Below are 12,538 nucleotides of genomic sequence, written 5' to 3' on the forward strand. Positions count from 1 at the left end.
CTTCTTTGCAATTCCGAGTCTTAGGTAGAAACAGCATTAATTAAGCGCCATGTGTGTGCCAGGCACGTGGAAGCCAGACTTGAACTTCCAGGCCTCCGCTTTCTGGTTAAAAGGTTTCGGATGCAGAAGGGTCGTGTTGCCTGTAAAAGGGTGGGCACGGACTGTTAGCATCAGGAAAGCCATGGTTTGTGCCCCCTCCCTGGAGGATGCTGGACCGCTGACTCCGCGTCCCTGCCTGGGCAGTTTCCCTGCTCTTTGAAAGGCTTCGTCAAGAGGGTTTGGGTGAGAATCACCAAAAAGGAGCAGTCCCAGGCCTGGCAGAGGGAATGCTGACGCTGATGAGATCTTGGGTCCCCTGGGAATGCTTTCAGGTGCTCTGGGAGTGATGTTACCATTGATTTTTAAGTTGGTGGCTTTGCCAGGCATAGCGCCTGGTGCCTAGTAGTGCTTATTCAATTGTTCTTGCTTCCTCGGCAAACTTTTTTTCCTCTCTTTTTTTTAATCCTGATTTTCTCGTGACTTCCAGGCCCAAGAAAATGTCTGGTAACAATGAGTGGTTTCAGAGTTCCCGGGTTCCTAGCTTCGCTCAGATGTTGAAAAAGAACTTGCCAGTTCAGCCTTCTTCAACAGCAGTGAATCCTCCTCCGGGATATTCGTCATCGGAGAATTACAGCGTGTCAAATTTGGCTTCTAAGGTCACGCAAGTCACAGGTGCTTGTTTGCAGCCATCCCTGGTTCTTTCAAACTCGCTAACGTTTGTTGTATTCCTTTGATTGACCTTCTCTTTCTCGCTACCCTGCTGCCACCCCCATGGTGCAGGTGCCTGTCCCCTCTCTTAGACCTCTCGGTGCCAGAATGATAACCAGAAATTTGCTGTCGTAACATCGTAGGCCCAGCTGGCTTCTGTGACCAGATACCAGCCACGGGTGGCAGCCCTGCTCACTCCTGAATTTCCTGTCACAAGCTGGTTCTTGGTGCCTTCAGTCGTTTCCCCGTCCTTTCCCTGCTCTGTAGACTCTATTGAGTTTACTTTACAGAAGCTCTTCTTTCACCTGGTTATTTCTGTGCTCAAAAGCCTTCAGTAACTACCTATTCCCTCTGGGTTTCCAGAAGCCTGAATTCTGCTGGCTTTGAATGCCCTTCCCGGTCAGGTTTGTGAGGGCATGCAAACTCCCTCAGGCTGGTCTCGCTGTGCCTCGAGCAACAGCATGGCACGGTGGAAAGAGCCTGAACTTCAGAGAACCTGGATTCACTTCCTGCTCCAGATGCTTTCTCCTTGTGTGAGCTTAACCTCCTGGGCCTCAGTTTCCTCCTTTGTGAAATGAGCTCAGACTAGGTGACCTTTAAGGTTCTTTCCAGCCCTACCTCTATGATCCTGTGATATGACTGCTAGCACTTAAAGAAGCCGTTGTCCCTGAAAGCCAGCATTGCTTCATCAAGAAGGGGTTGGCCAGGTGACCTGTCGTGGTCAGTGAACACAATGTGATAGCTGGAGTCTTCTTTGATTTCAGTGGACAAAGAGTCTCATGCTTTCCTTGTGAAGACGGAAAGAGAGAGACTGGATGATAGAGCAGTTATTGGCGGGGGAGGGGGGGGTGTTCAGATCTGACCAAACCCAGAGTCCTTGGGTGGAATGTCAGAGACTCGGCCTTTCCCTAAGGCTTAGGGATGGGAAGTGACCTCCCCAAGGTCATGTCATTGCTTGGCCCAGGGCCTCTCGACTCCAGAGCCAGGGCTGCCCACTAGAATGCAGACCTCACGAGACCCTGGACCTTTTGAGATTCTCTGATCCCCTCACTCTTGTACACAAGGGATGGGGCAGGGTAGGGTGGAATTGGGGCAGAGGAGATAGAGATGGAAGTTTGAAGGAGGGAAAGAAGTGGTATTTGTATTGTATTTTAAAGTGCACGCCTTGAAGTAGAAGTATTATTTCCACTTTGTGGGTGAAATCTCTGAGCTCCATTTTCCACATCTGTGAAATGTGGTAGATGGACTAGAGCACCAGATCTCTTCCAGTAGTAGAATTCTGTAACTCTGTTAATTGAATGAGGTAATCTTGATATTTATCATTACCTTTCTTGCAAGTAACCAGAATAGTTTACTGGCACCCTGTTGTCTAAATTAGCAGAGCGTGTGTGATTGAATTTTATCTATCTAGATCTAATGTCAGCATTGGTTTTGGGATTAGAGGAAAAGAAATCTTGAGGGGAGGGCATCAGGTTTTTTCTTCTGCTTCTTCATTGCTTTTAAACTGACTTAAGCTGTTGTTTATTTTTTTAGGTAACTTTCCAGAACCACTGCTTTCCAAAGTAGTCCTACCTAATCCAAATGTGGTCCTTCCTCCAAAGAAGATTCCCAAGGAATTCATCATGAAGTACAAACGTGGAGAGATCAATCCAGTGTCTGCCCTGCATCAGTTTGCACAAATGCAGCGCGTGCAACTTGACCTTAAGGAAACAGTAACAACAGGCAAGTGTTTGCCAAGGTTGTACTTGTCACAGAAAGTAGAATGAATAAATGAAATGTCATTTAGGAAGTGCTTTTTAGAGGCTGAGCATGTGCTCGGCACAAGGAGAAGAGCTCCTCTGGGGAAACACGAAGCATTGGGGAGTTTTCAGCTGCAAGTCAGAGGGAAAGCCTCCTCTGAGGGTCCTTTCCATCGATTGAGCCATTGGCAGGGCCAGGGACTCTGGGGACCAGATCTCTCTCTTTTTGGGTTGTCAGCAGCTGTGGTTCTGGAGGTGGGCTAGGGGGCGGCTTATGGCACCTACCAAGGCAGTTGCCAAGTTGCAATTTCTTGGGTTTCTTCCCTGGGAGGTGTCTTTAAAGCAAGACCACCAGTGGTGCTAAATTGAATACAGTGGCCCTGTTGCTGTGGTTACCACACTGTTGAGGTTAGGCAGAAGGTTTTGCAAGATAACATTGAGCAGCTTTGACATCCTTTTAAACAAAATTATTTAACATTGTTTTAAAAATATTCTATTTTTTCCCAATTACATGAAAACAAGTTGTGAGTTTCCAATTCTCTCCCTCTTTCTTCTCCCCCCTTATTGAGAAGGCAAGCAATTTGGTGTAGGGTATTCCTGTGCAGTCTTGCAAAACATTTCCATATTAGTCACGTTGTGAAAGAAAACACAGTCCAAAAAACCCCCAAGAAAAATAACGTTCAAAAAAGGGTGCTTTGACCTGCATTCGGACTCCGCCAGCTCTTTCTCTGGTGGTGGGTGGCATTTTTATCATGAGTCCTTAGGAATTGTCTTGGATCGTTGTGCTGTGAGAGCAGCCAAGTGTGACGTCCTCTGGTTGCAGTCTTGGTTTTAGCCTTCTCAGGCTCTGAAGGGGGATACGGTGTTAAAATCCACAGCTTGTGGTTAGTTAGGCTAAAGTGCTTGTTTTCTGGGTGTAAAGTCTCTGCTCGTGTGCAGGAGACATCTCTGCTCGTGTGCAGGAGACATCTCTGCGTGGATCCTCAGTGTCCGGACCATGATCGGGGTGCAGGAAGTACCCCGTGATGTAGGGAGCTTGATGATGGTCACTTGTTTTAGCAACATCAGGGAACTCGATAACAAAGCAGCATTTGAATTACCATACCTTCCAAGGCAGGCACGTGGTGTAGTAACACTGTCAGTTCTTTAATTTCATTTTCCTTTTCTCATTCATTCAACAAGTTTTTATTAAGCACCTACTGGGCACTGGGCATTCAAAGACAAAACCTGGAAAAGGCCCATCCCACAAGGTGCTTATGTTCAGCTGGAGGAAACTAACTACACACAGACACAAAAAACATGTACACACACATACATATGTATACGTGTATGCACACATGCATATATGCACATGTCTGTATATATACACACATATACGCACACATATACGCAAACTGCACGTGCACATGTATGCACATGCACATATGTATATATGCCTATAAGTAAATACAAAATGATTTGGGAATCAGGGTGGGCAGAAATAATTGGAGGAGTTGGTAGGGGACAGGTGCAGTGCTCAGCTGGTGTGCGTGATGGAGAGCTGCCTCTGGGTCAGCTGGGTGAGCTAGCGCTCCATCGGGGCTCAACCTCCCGGCCCAGACTCTGCAGAACACAGGAGGGCTGCTTGCCTGCTGGCCCCTGAGGGAACTTTTTCAATACCGCAGAGACTGTGACGATGGCACTTACCCATTGTTGGTGAGTGGATGTCGGAAGGCAGGAGGGGCCGTTCGGTAAGAGGACTGCCTTAAGTGCTGCTGTACCAGGAGTGCTTTGTGAACTGGACCAGAAAAAACCTCCAAAAAACCTCCAAAAAAGCTCTGGGATCCGAAGAACCTGATGTGTTGGCTTCGTCCTTCGGGGAGGGATGCTAATGGGAAAGGGAAAGCAATCCCTTGAATTGTGGGTTCTGTTGGGTAAATCCCATCAATAAGAAGAGGAGGCGTGTCTTACTGAGCCTGACGTTCGGATCTGTGATAGAAAATTATCCTGGAGACTCTCACGTAGTGAGAAGGGATCGGAGAGACCAGTGAAAGTTGGCATCAGCTAGCCCCTCTTGGTAGGGGTTCTCACCTCCCGCCGTGTCTCAAAAAGTGCCCCAGGAGAGAGAGGGGGGAAAAGGATCCTGTCTTTGTCATCTTCTGCTTGTGTGCCCCGGTTCTACGAGAGATGTTCCTTTCCTTTGCCTTCCTAGTGTACTTAAACCCCCCACCCCTTTAATATCATCAAAATGTAACACAACCACTCCCAAAATCCCAGGATTTAGATATCTGAGGAGGGAGCGGCTTGTTCTTTCTTGAAATGGCCCATCTTTCACTGGTCCTTTTTTAACTTCTTTAACTCTGTCTTTTCCACCCATTTCATGACCCTCAATGATATTAGGATTCTGAAGGGATTCTTGTACCCGGCTCCCCCATGAGAATAGAAGCCATTCACCAGTGTGTAGGCCCCACCTTTAGAGTAGTGTCTGGTATGTCTTGAGTGATCCTAACAGAGGCTCTTTGAGACTTGAACTCTTTTCTTTCTGGCCACTTGGGATTTTTTGAGGAGATCAGTGGATTCCGTGTCCATTTTGTCCTCTAATAGATTTGGATAATTTTCTTCCATGATTTCTTCAAATACGTCCAGGCTCTTTTTTTTCCCTTCCTTTTTTTTTTTTCATCATGGCTTTTGGGTAGCCCAATGATTCTTTAATCATCTGTCCCTGATTTTTTTCCCAAGTCACTTGTTTTTGATATGAGACACCTTACATTTTCCTCAAATTTTTTCAGTCTTAAAATTGTTGGGGGTTTTTGTGAGTAAGAGAGGGGGTGGATGGTAGGGGTGACACAGGCTTTGACAAAACATAAGTAGTAATAGTACAAGGTGCCTGGATTTTGAAAGTAGAGGAACCTCTATCTAGCAGAATGAACTCATCTTCCCCCCACCCCTGATCCCCAATCCACCTCTCTTCCCTATTTCTGTTGAGGGCGCTACCTTTTAGTCTCCCCGTGTGATGGGTGAAAGATGAAATGACTGAGAAAACAAAGGTTTGATCTTCTGAGCTTATTGATTTATTAAGCGATGCACAGCAATTATTGCCCAACAAACCGGGACCGGATCTCCTTAGCTTACGCTTGGAACCCGAATACTGGAGGAGGCAGGTTTTAATATATTAAAAACAATCAAGACCAATTAATTACAAGGAAAAATACAGCATTAAGTAATAATCTGCTTTCTAATTGGATGAAAGATTAAGCGCTTTCCAAGTTGGAAGGGGGAGAGTAAATAGGTGCAGTTCCCTGAAATTGGAAAAAGAGGTGTCTATAAACAATGAAAGGAACATGGAGACGATAACTGATTGTATGGGGCCAGTTTTCAGATAAGACATGAGTTGTTTGAGATGTGCAATTGTGAGAAAACTCCTTGTGTAAGTCTTTGGATTGGGCTGGGTTTCTGGTCAGCATAACCTAGGTCTTTAGTTAAGGGTCTCTAAGCAGCTGGGAGAGCCAGCTGGTCCAGCTTCCGAGCCAGGGGTAGGTTCAAACAATACAAGGTTTTCTTTCAATTCCCACAGTTGAATAGTTTTCTCACAAGACAGAAGTTGAACTAGACCCAAAATTGAATAGAAAGGGAACTGAGCTATCTCCAGAATTGTGTCACAGGATGCAGTCAGTGTGCACCATTTAATTCCCGTTATTAACCATTTGCTGTTCTAATTCCATCAATTGCCTCACCAGGCTTGTAACCGTGATGTTATCCTTGACTTTTCTCTCCCTCGCTCCAATATCAAATAATTTGCTAGACTGATTCATGGAGTCAGACATCAAAAGACTTTCTTTGTGACTTTAATCGTGAATGAATTAGAAGGGCAGATGGTGTAGGTCATTTCCAGTGATGCAGCATCCAAGGATCTAAGACCAAGGTTGGAGAGATGTATAGGACGTATCTTTTGGAATCCGAATACCCAGACTTTGACCTTTTGGCATACATGGTTAACGTACTCTAAACATTGAGCCACATGGAGTTAAATTTAGCTGAATGTAGGAGGGACTGCCCTGGGAGTTAGGGGGTTTCCTTTCCCTGCAGGTCTTGAAGCAAAGCCTGTGTGACCATTTCCTGGAGATGTTGTCAAGGGGATTCTCAGTCAGGAACGAGTGGGTCTGTATGGCCTCTGAGATTCCTTCTGACGCTGAGATTCTAAGTAAAGAAAGGTGAATGGCTAAAGATAATCCCATGAGTGTTACTGAGATATCTCTTCAAGTTGTCTTAAACAGCAGTATGAACTTAATGCTGTCTTATTTTTAGAAGAATTTTTCTAAATGGGAAAAATAAATTGCCAATTATTTTCATATCAATAATGCTTTCTTTTGACCCATTTGACCAGATTCTGGTAGTTGGATTCACAGTTTAAAATCATGCGGTGTCCCTGGATATTTCTTTCAGGTAATATCATGGGTCCTTACTTTGCCTTTTGTGCTGTGGTGGATGGTATTCAATATAAAACTGGACTGGGACAGAATAAAAAAGAGTCTAGATCCAATGCAGCCAAGCTCGCCCTGGATGAGCTTCTGCAGTTAGATGATCCCGAGCCAAGGAACGTAGAAACCTCAGGTGAGTTCTCGGGGCATCACGTAGTAGTTCTCTCCCTCCCTTTGTCCCCTGCTGTCTCCTCCGGCCATACCCCCTCTCCTCCCCACCTCCCATAGATAAATACATAAATAGGGACTGGGCCTGGTATTTCATTGGGGTAGAGAGCCTCTTGTGAGGGACTTCTCGAGCAAGCCTGTGCCTATTCTGTCTTTATTACTGGTTCATGCTACTCTCTTTTATGGTCAGGCTTGGTTAAATCTCCTTTATTTTTTGTATTTAAAAAAAAAATCTGAGCTCATCATAGAGCTAACTATAGCTCTGTTGGTTTCTTCAGAGGACTCTTTGGAATTGTATAGTCAGGATCTCTTCCTTCTCTCTCTCTCTCCCTCCTTTAAGAAGTTATTTTTCTAGCCAGGTATCCCTTCAGTATATATACATGAGATTATATTGTTGATCAGAATGAAGGTCAGAGTAGCAGGTACTGTATTACCCTGGTTACTTCCTCTCTTCCTTATAATTGTAGCTCTCTAGGCTTGACCATTTTGGCCTCAAGCCCCTAATGAAGCCTCTTAGAGCTTCCAAAACTACTGTTTCCTCCTTCCTGAATGGTTCCCTACCATGGCGCATATTGACCTGATTCTCAAAAATGATGACTCATGAGCTATGAGGAACAACGCCGGAGAACTAGAAATTATAGAGAAGCAACCAGAAAACTTTGGCTCTAAGATGCACCAAAAACCATGAAAGAGGCTTTAGTTAGCTGCAAAGTAGGCCCAGTTGTTGTCCCCCAGAGACCTGCTGTAATAAATGAACATTCATTTGTATTACTGTTTTTCATGTGTGTGTAGATGTTTTATGATTAATAAAGTGCAAATTATCAAACTATAAATTAACAAGCTGCAAATTATAAGAAAGAAAATAGCTTTAGCTTTCTGATCTTGTTTAAATACTATTTTTCTCTATGGAAAATATTTTTTGCCATGATATTTAATATACTACCATGTTACAACATATATGAAGCAGCCACCTTTAAAATTTTAAGGGCCTTATGTTTCCTAACTTCTTTCTTTCAATAGGTCCTCCTCTCATCCCCGCAGACCCTATCATTTCAGCTGAATCGAATTATGTTTCCAAGGTGCATTACGGTACGAAAGTCCTTATATTCTTGTTGGGTACCAGCTGCACCACCTAAAGAAATATTGCATGTACAAACTTGCTGCAAAGGTCTGTATTTTCATTGAGTTGAGGATCTGCTGAGAAGGATAGGGTTGCTCTGATTTGGTAGATGAGCTTTTAAGATTTGATGTGACCAAAAATTTCTTTTCCTTATAGCCACTGTGGTGATGGACCGTGGTGCCCTTAGGCTGGTCCTCGAATGGCAGCTGTGGTGGTCTATTAGTGAACCAGTCTTGAAGCTTTTCCAGACTGATAGAGAAGCTTCTGCTGACATTGAGTTTTTGGGGGTCGGACACTGAAGGTTGATTCACTCTGTAGGAGTTATGTATGAGAAGTTGAATTAATGCTACTGATGGGTTAGCTTCCTCAGCCCGAGGGGAGAGGGACTTTGGCTTCACGTGGACTTCTTTGACTTCTCTGAAAGTTACTGGGGTTTAGACCAAACTGATGCTGGAGGCCAAAGAGCAAACAGGGGTTTGCAAGCAGCCGGCTCATCCACTTCTAGTCTACTGTCAGAGCAGTGCTTCTTAACCATTTTTGTGTGCCTTGGGCTGTCTAGTGACGCTTAGAAACTCCTCAGAATCATGTTTTTAAATGCATAAAGTAAAATTCATAGGATTATAGTGGAAACCAACTATATTGAAATAGCTATCAAAATAGAAAACCCAAACCAAGTCCTAGACCTCAGATTGAGAACCTTTGTTCTAGAACTTCTTGAGCCGTACCTGTCTGACATCTTTCCACCTGCATCCCAGTGGCAGTGATTTGTCAGTGACTCGGGAACACTGTCACATGACTGTTGGGCAGAAAGCAGTAAGGCGTTACCTTACCATTTCTTCTTGGCCCAAGAAACTGGATTCAAAGGAGTTGGCCCTTTTCTGTTTCATGGACTAAGGACCTCCTTCAGTATTTGTTAGACTGGGGGAAAATGCACACTGGGACCGTGGCAAGACCAGCTAGTACTTGGCCCTGTGTGTCATGTCATAGCAATAGAAATCGATAACCTGGAAGGAACACTGAAGCCAACCAGTTCATTCTTCAGCTCCTATTAGACAGAAAGTACGTAATGCTACGCTGCTGCCATGTTGATAATTATTTTGATAATAATAGCTGGTTTAGTGTACAGTCATGAATATACTGAGTAGGGAGGGGAAAGGCCCAGTTGGGAGCCAGATTAGAATCAGAGACAGATAAAGATATGGGAGGGAACAGTTATCGCAGATAGGATACAACTTCATTAGGAATGCCAGAAAGAAAAGCAGAGGCATTGGTGTTCAGGCTCACAGGCCAGAGAGGCAGATCTAAGAAGAGAGGATCCCTTAGGTCCTTAAGACATGTCCTGACCTCTCAGATTTTTCACATAGGTTACAGTCTCAAAAATAAAGACCAAAAAAAAAAAAGAAAGAAAGACAAAGAAAAGAAAAAACCCCTCAGCTCAGTGGTACTTCATCAGCTGTGCCTGACAGTGTTCTGCACCATAATCCACTAAGGAGGAAGGTCTAATAACACCTTTCTTTAAAAAATGAATTTTATTGATATTTTTATATTGCCTGAATTTCTACCCCCTTCCAGAGTCCCATCCCTGATGACAAATAATTTTGAAAGGAAAAAGTAAGAGAAAAAAAATTCAGCAAAACCAATCAATACATTGAAAAAATCAAAGGGTACTAATCCCCATGTGAAATCTGAAGAGGGAGGAAATCTTCATTTTGAAGTTTTTTGTCATAGCCAGTAAAACTGGAACCATTATAAGTAAGATTTTCAAAATTGGTATATTTAGGTTTGCTAGTCCACTTTCTCTATTTTGTTGTAAATGGTAGTTCTAGCACAGATAAATGTTTCCCTTTTTTCAGTATTTGGCAAAGGATATTGTGTGCACTCACGGATAGTCCCAAAGTTCAGTGGATTGCTGGGGCTTCTGTTTCTGACAATACAGAAAGTAAAATTTGCAAGAGAACTATCTACTGGTAATGAGATTGTCCTAGTTTTGTGGAGAACTATAGTTTTGCTAATTTAGGTTTTGTAGTTAAACAGTCATGGTAAAGGTGGGAAAGAGTGATTGGCCTCGATTTTGTGTCATCTGTAATTCTCTTAGGATCATATAAATGACACGAAGGCCTGGATTACAGCCTTCACGTGGATATAGCACCAGCCCTGGAGTCAGGAGGACCTGAATTCAAATCCAGCCTCACACACGTGACACTTACTGTGTGACTCGGGGCAAGTCACTTAACCCCATTGCCTAGGAAAAAAAATGACATAAAGCCAATATAAAAGGTCCAGAGGGTTCAGTTAGATACTTTGGAGTTGTCTTGTCTGCCTACAGAGACTCATTTGGAGTAATAGGGAAAGCATGTCCCATGTCACCATGAGTTTTACTAATAGTACCAGGGTTTTTCCAGTCTTCCTTCAAGGCGCGGAATTAAGTGGAATTAAACAGCGGCAAGGACATGTGAGAGGTTGAAAACATATCGTGACATGACTAATGTGAAAATATGTTTAATAGGAGTGTATATGTAGAGCCTATATCAGATTGCGCGCTGCCTTGGGGAGGGAGGGGGAGAAAATTTAAAACTCAAAAGCTTATGGAAGTGATTGTTGAAAACTAGGAATGCATTAATTAATAAAAGAATAAAGCAGTTTAGAAATATTGTGAGGCACAAAGCAAATGGTAGAGTAAAAAGTATCCATTTTCCCATATTTGGCGATTTTTCATTCCCGCAATTACTGTTAGAGTTTTTTGATCTAGAGTTCTCATGTGCAGAGATCTTGATTGCAGTTGGGCTGCTCAGCAGTACTTGGAATGGGCCTTTCCTGGCAGGTTGAGTTCTGCTGGAAATTCTTGATGTGAATGTTATCTCCAGGGTGGAAGTCACATAGTGGGAAGTCAGATGGTCTGGTCTGTACTGCAGTTCCTGCTTTATAAAGTTCCTTCATTCTGTTTTGTAATTTCTACCTAGAAGAAGCAACAGACGTATCTTCTCCCAGTGATGAAGTGTATACTGTGGAGAAGGGTTTTGCTTTTATAGGAGGGTGACCAAAGAGCGTTTCAAAAGGAGAGAGGTGTAATTCCCACTTTGGTCTGCTTTGTAGATACAATTAAACAAAAGGAAGTAATTCAGGCCACTTTAAGCGGGTTTCAGAGCATAATTTACCAGTGAGGATTTTAAGTTCTTTGTTCGTATGCTTAACCTGACCTGAACTTGGGGTGATATGGAGTATGAATTTAGGAGTTATCCCAAAATAAAAATAAATTTGAGAGAGTATTGAGCCAGTGAAATGAGACCTCCTTTTCTGAATCTGTATGCACTGGTGGACCATACCTGGGCTTGATCTCTCTCCCTTTTTTTTTTTTTTTTTTTTTATCCCCACTGAATGTGGTAACTTTATTGATGGTACACAATACAGGACTCTAGGCTTCTCCCCCCTGCTACAGGGGTGCTTTGGGACAAGGATTTGAATGGGACACAGACTCCTCAGTATAGGGGTGTGGGTTAGGAATGTAGGCATCCCATTGGTGGATCTCCTTTTTTTGGCTGGGGATGATGGTCCCTGGCTTTCCACTCTACTCCGTGGAGGCAGGTAGACTATGAGGTCTGCTATACGGTTGCTATAACCATACTCATTGTGATACAGGAAATGAGCTTGACAGAATGGTCGTTGAGGATAATACCAGCATGAAAGGCAGAAGAGTGGATGTTGCTGTTAAAGTCCCAGGATACAACGTGGCCCTCTGTATAGCCCAAGATGCCCTTCTAGGGTCCCTCTGATACTTGCTTTACCGCTTTCTTGATATCATCACATTTGGCAGGTTTCTCCAGGGGGCAGGTCAGATCCACAGCAGATACATTGGGAGTAGAAACACGGAAGGCCATGCCTGTGAGCTTCCCATTCAGCTCAGGGGCGACCTGGCCTACAGCCTTAGCAGCATCAGAGGAAGCAGGGATGATGTTTTGGGCAGCACTAACCCATCATGCCGCTGTTTACCAGAGGAACCATCTGCTGTCTTCTGGGTAGCAGGAATGGCATGGACTGTATGTAGTCATGCATCCTTCCACAATGCCAAGGTAGTCATGAATAACCTTGGCCGGGGGGCCAAGCTGTTGGTAGTGCAGGAGGCATTACTGCCAGTCTTAAGGGAATTATCGTATTTCTTATGTTCCTTCCCATCATGAACATTGGGGCATCAGCAGAAGGGGCAGAGAGAATGACCCTCTTGGCTCCACCAAGTGAGCCCCAGCCTTTTCCGTGGTGGTAAGGACTCCAGTGAACTCTACAACATATTCTGCTCCAGCATCTCCCTGTTT

At 44.0% G+C, this 12,538-nt stretch overlaps 1 protein-coding gene across 2 annotated transcripts in view; it reads left to right on the top strand.

Moving 5' to 3' along the window:
* Positions 1-533: 533 nt before the first annotated feature.
* ADAD1 (adenosine deaminase domain containing 1) overlaps positions 534-12,538 on the top strand; it is a 42,898-nt gene continuing 30,893 nt past the window's right edge. Inside the window, exons 1-4 of one of the 2 annotated variants that reach the window (XM_027853750.1) lie at positions 534-711; positions 2,281-2,469; positions 6,909-7,076; positions 8,132-8,200. In XM_027853750.1, the coding sequence (XP_027709551.1) occupies positions 537-711; positions 2,281-2,469; positions 6,909-7,076; positions 8,132-8,200 (601 nt within the window). In that variant the 5' untranslated portion in view covers positions 534-536. The remainder of the gene's footprint in view (positions 712-2,280; positions 2,470-6,908; positions 7,077-8,131; positions 8,201-12,538) is intronic. The other variant, XM_027853749.1, reaches the window with a different exon arrangement.

The sequence above is a fragment of the Vombatus ursinus genome, unplaced genomic scaffold, assembly GCF_900497805.2.
Source record: "Vombatus ursinus unplaced genomic scaffold, bare-nosed wombat genome assembly UNPS02010193.1, whole genome shotgun sequence".
In the NCBI taxonomy this organism is placed as follows: Eukaryota; Metazoa; Chordata; class Mammalia; order Diprotodontia; family Vombatidae; genus Vombatus; species Vombatus ursinus.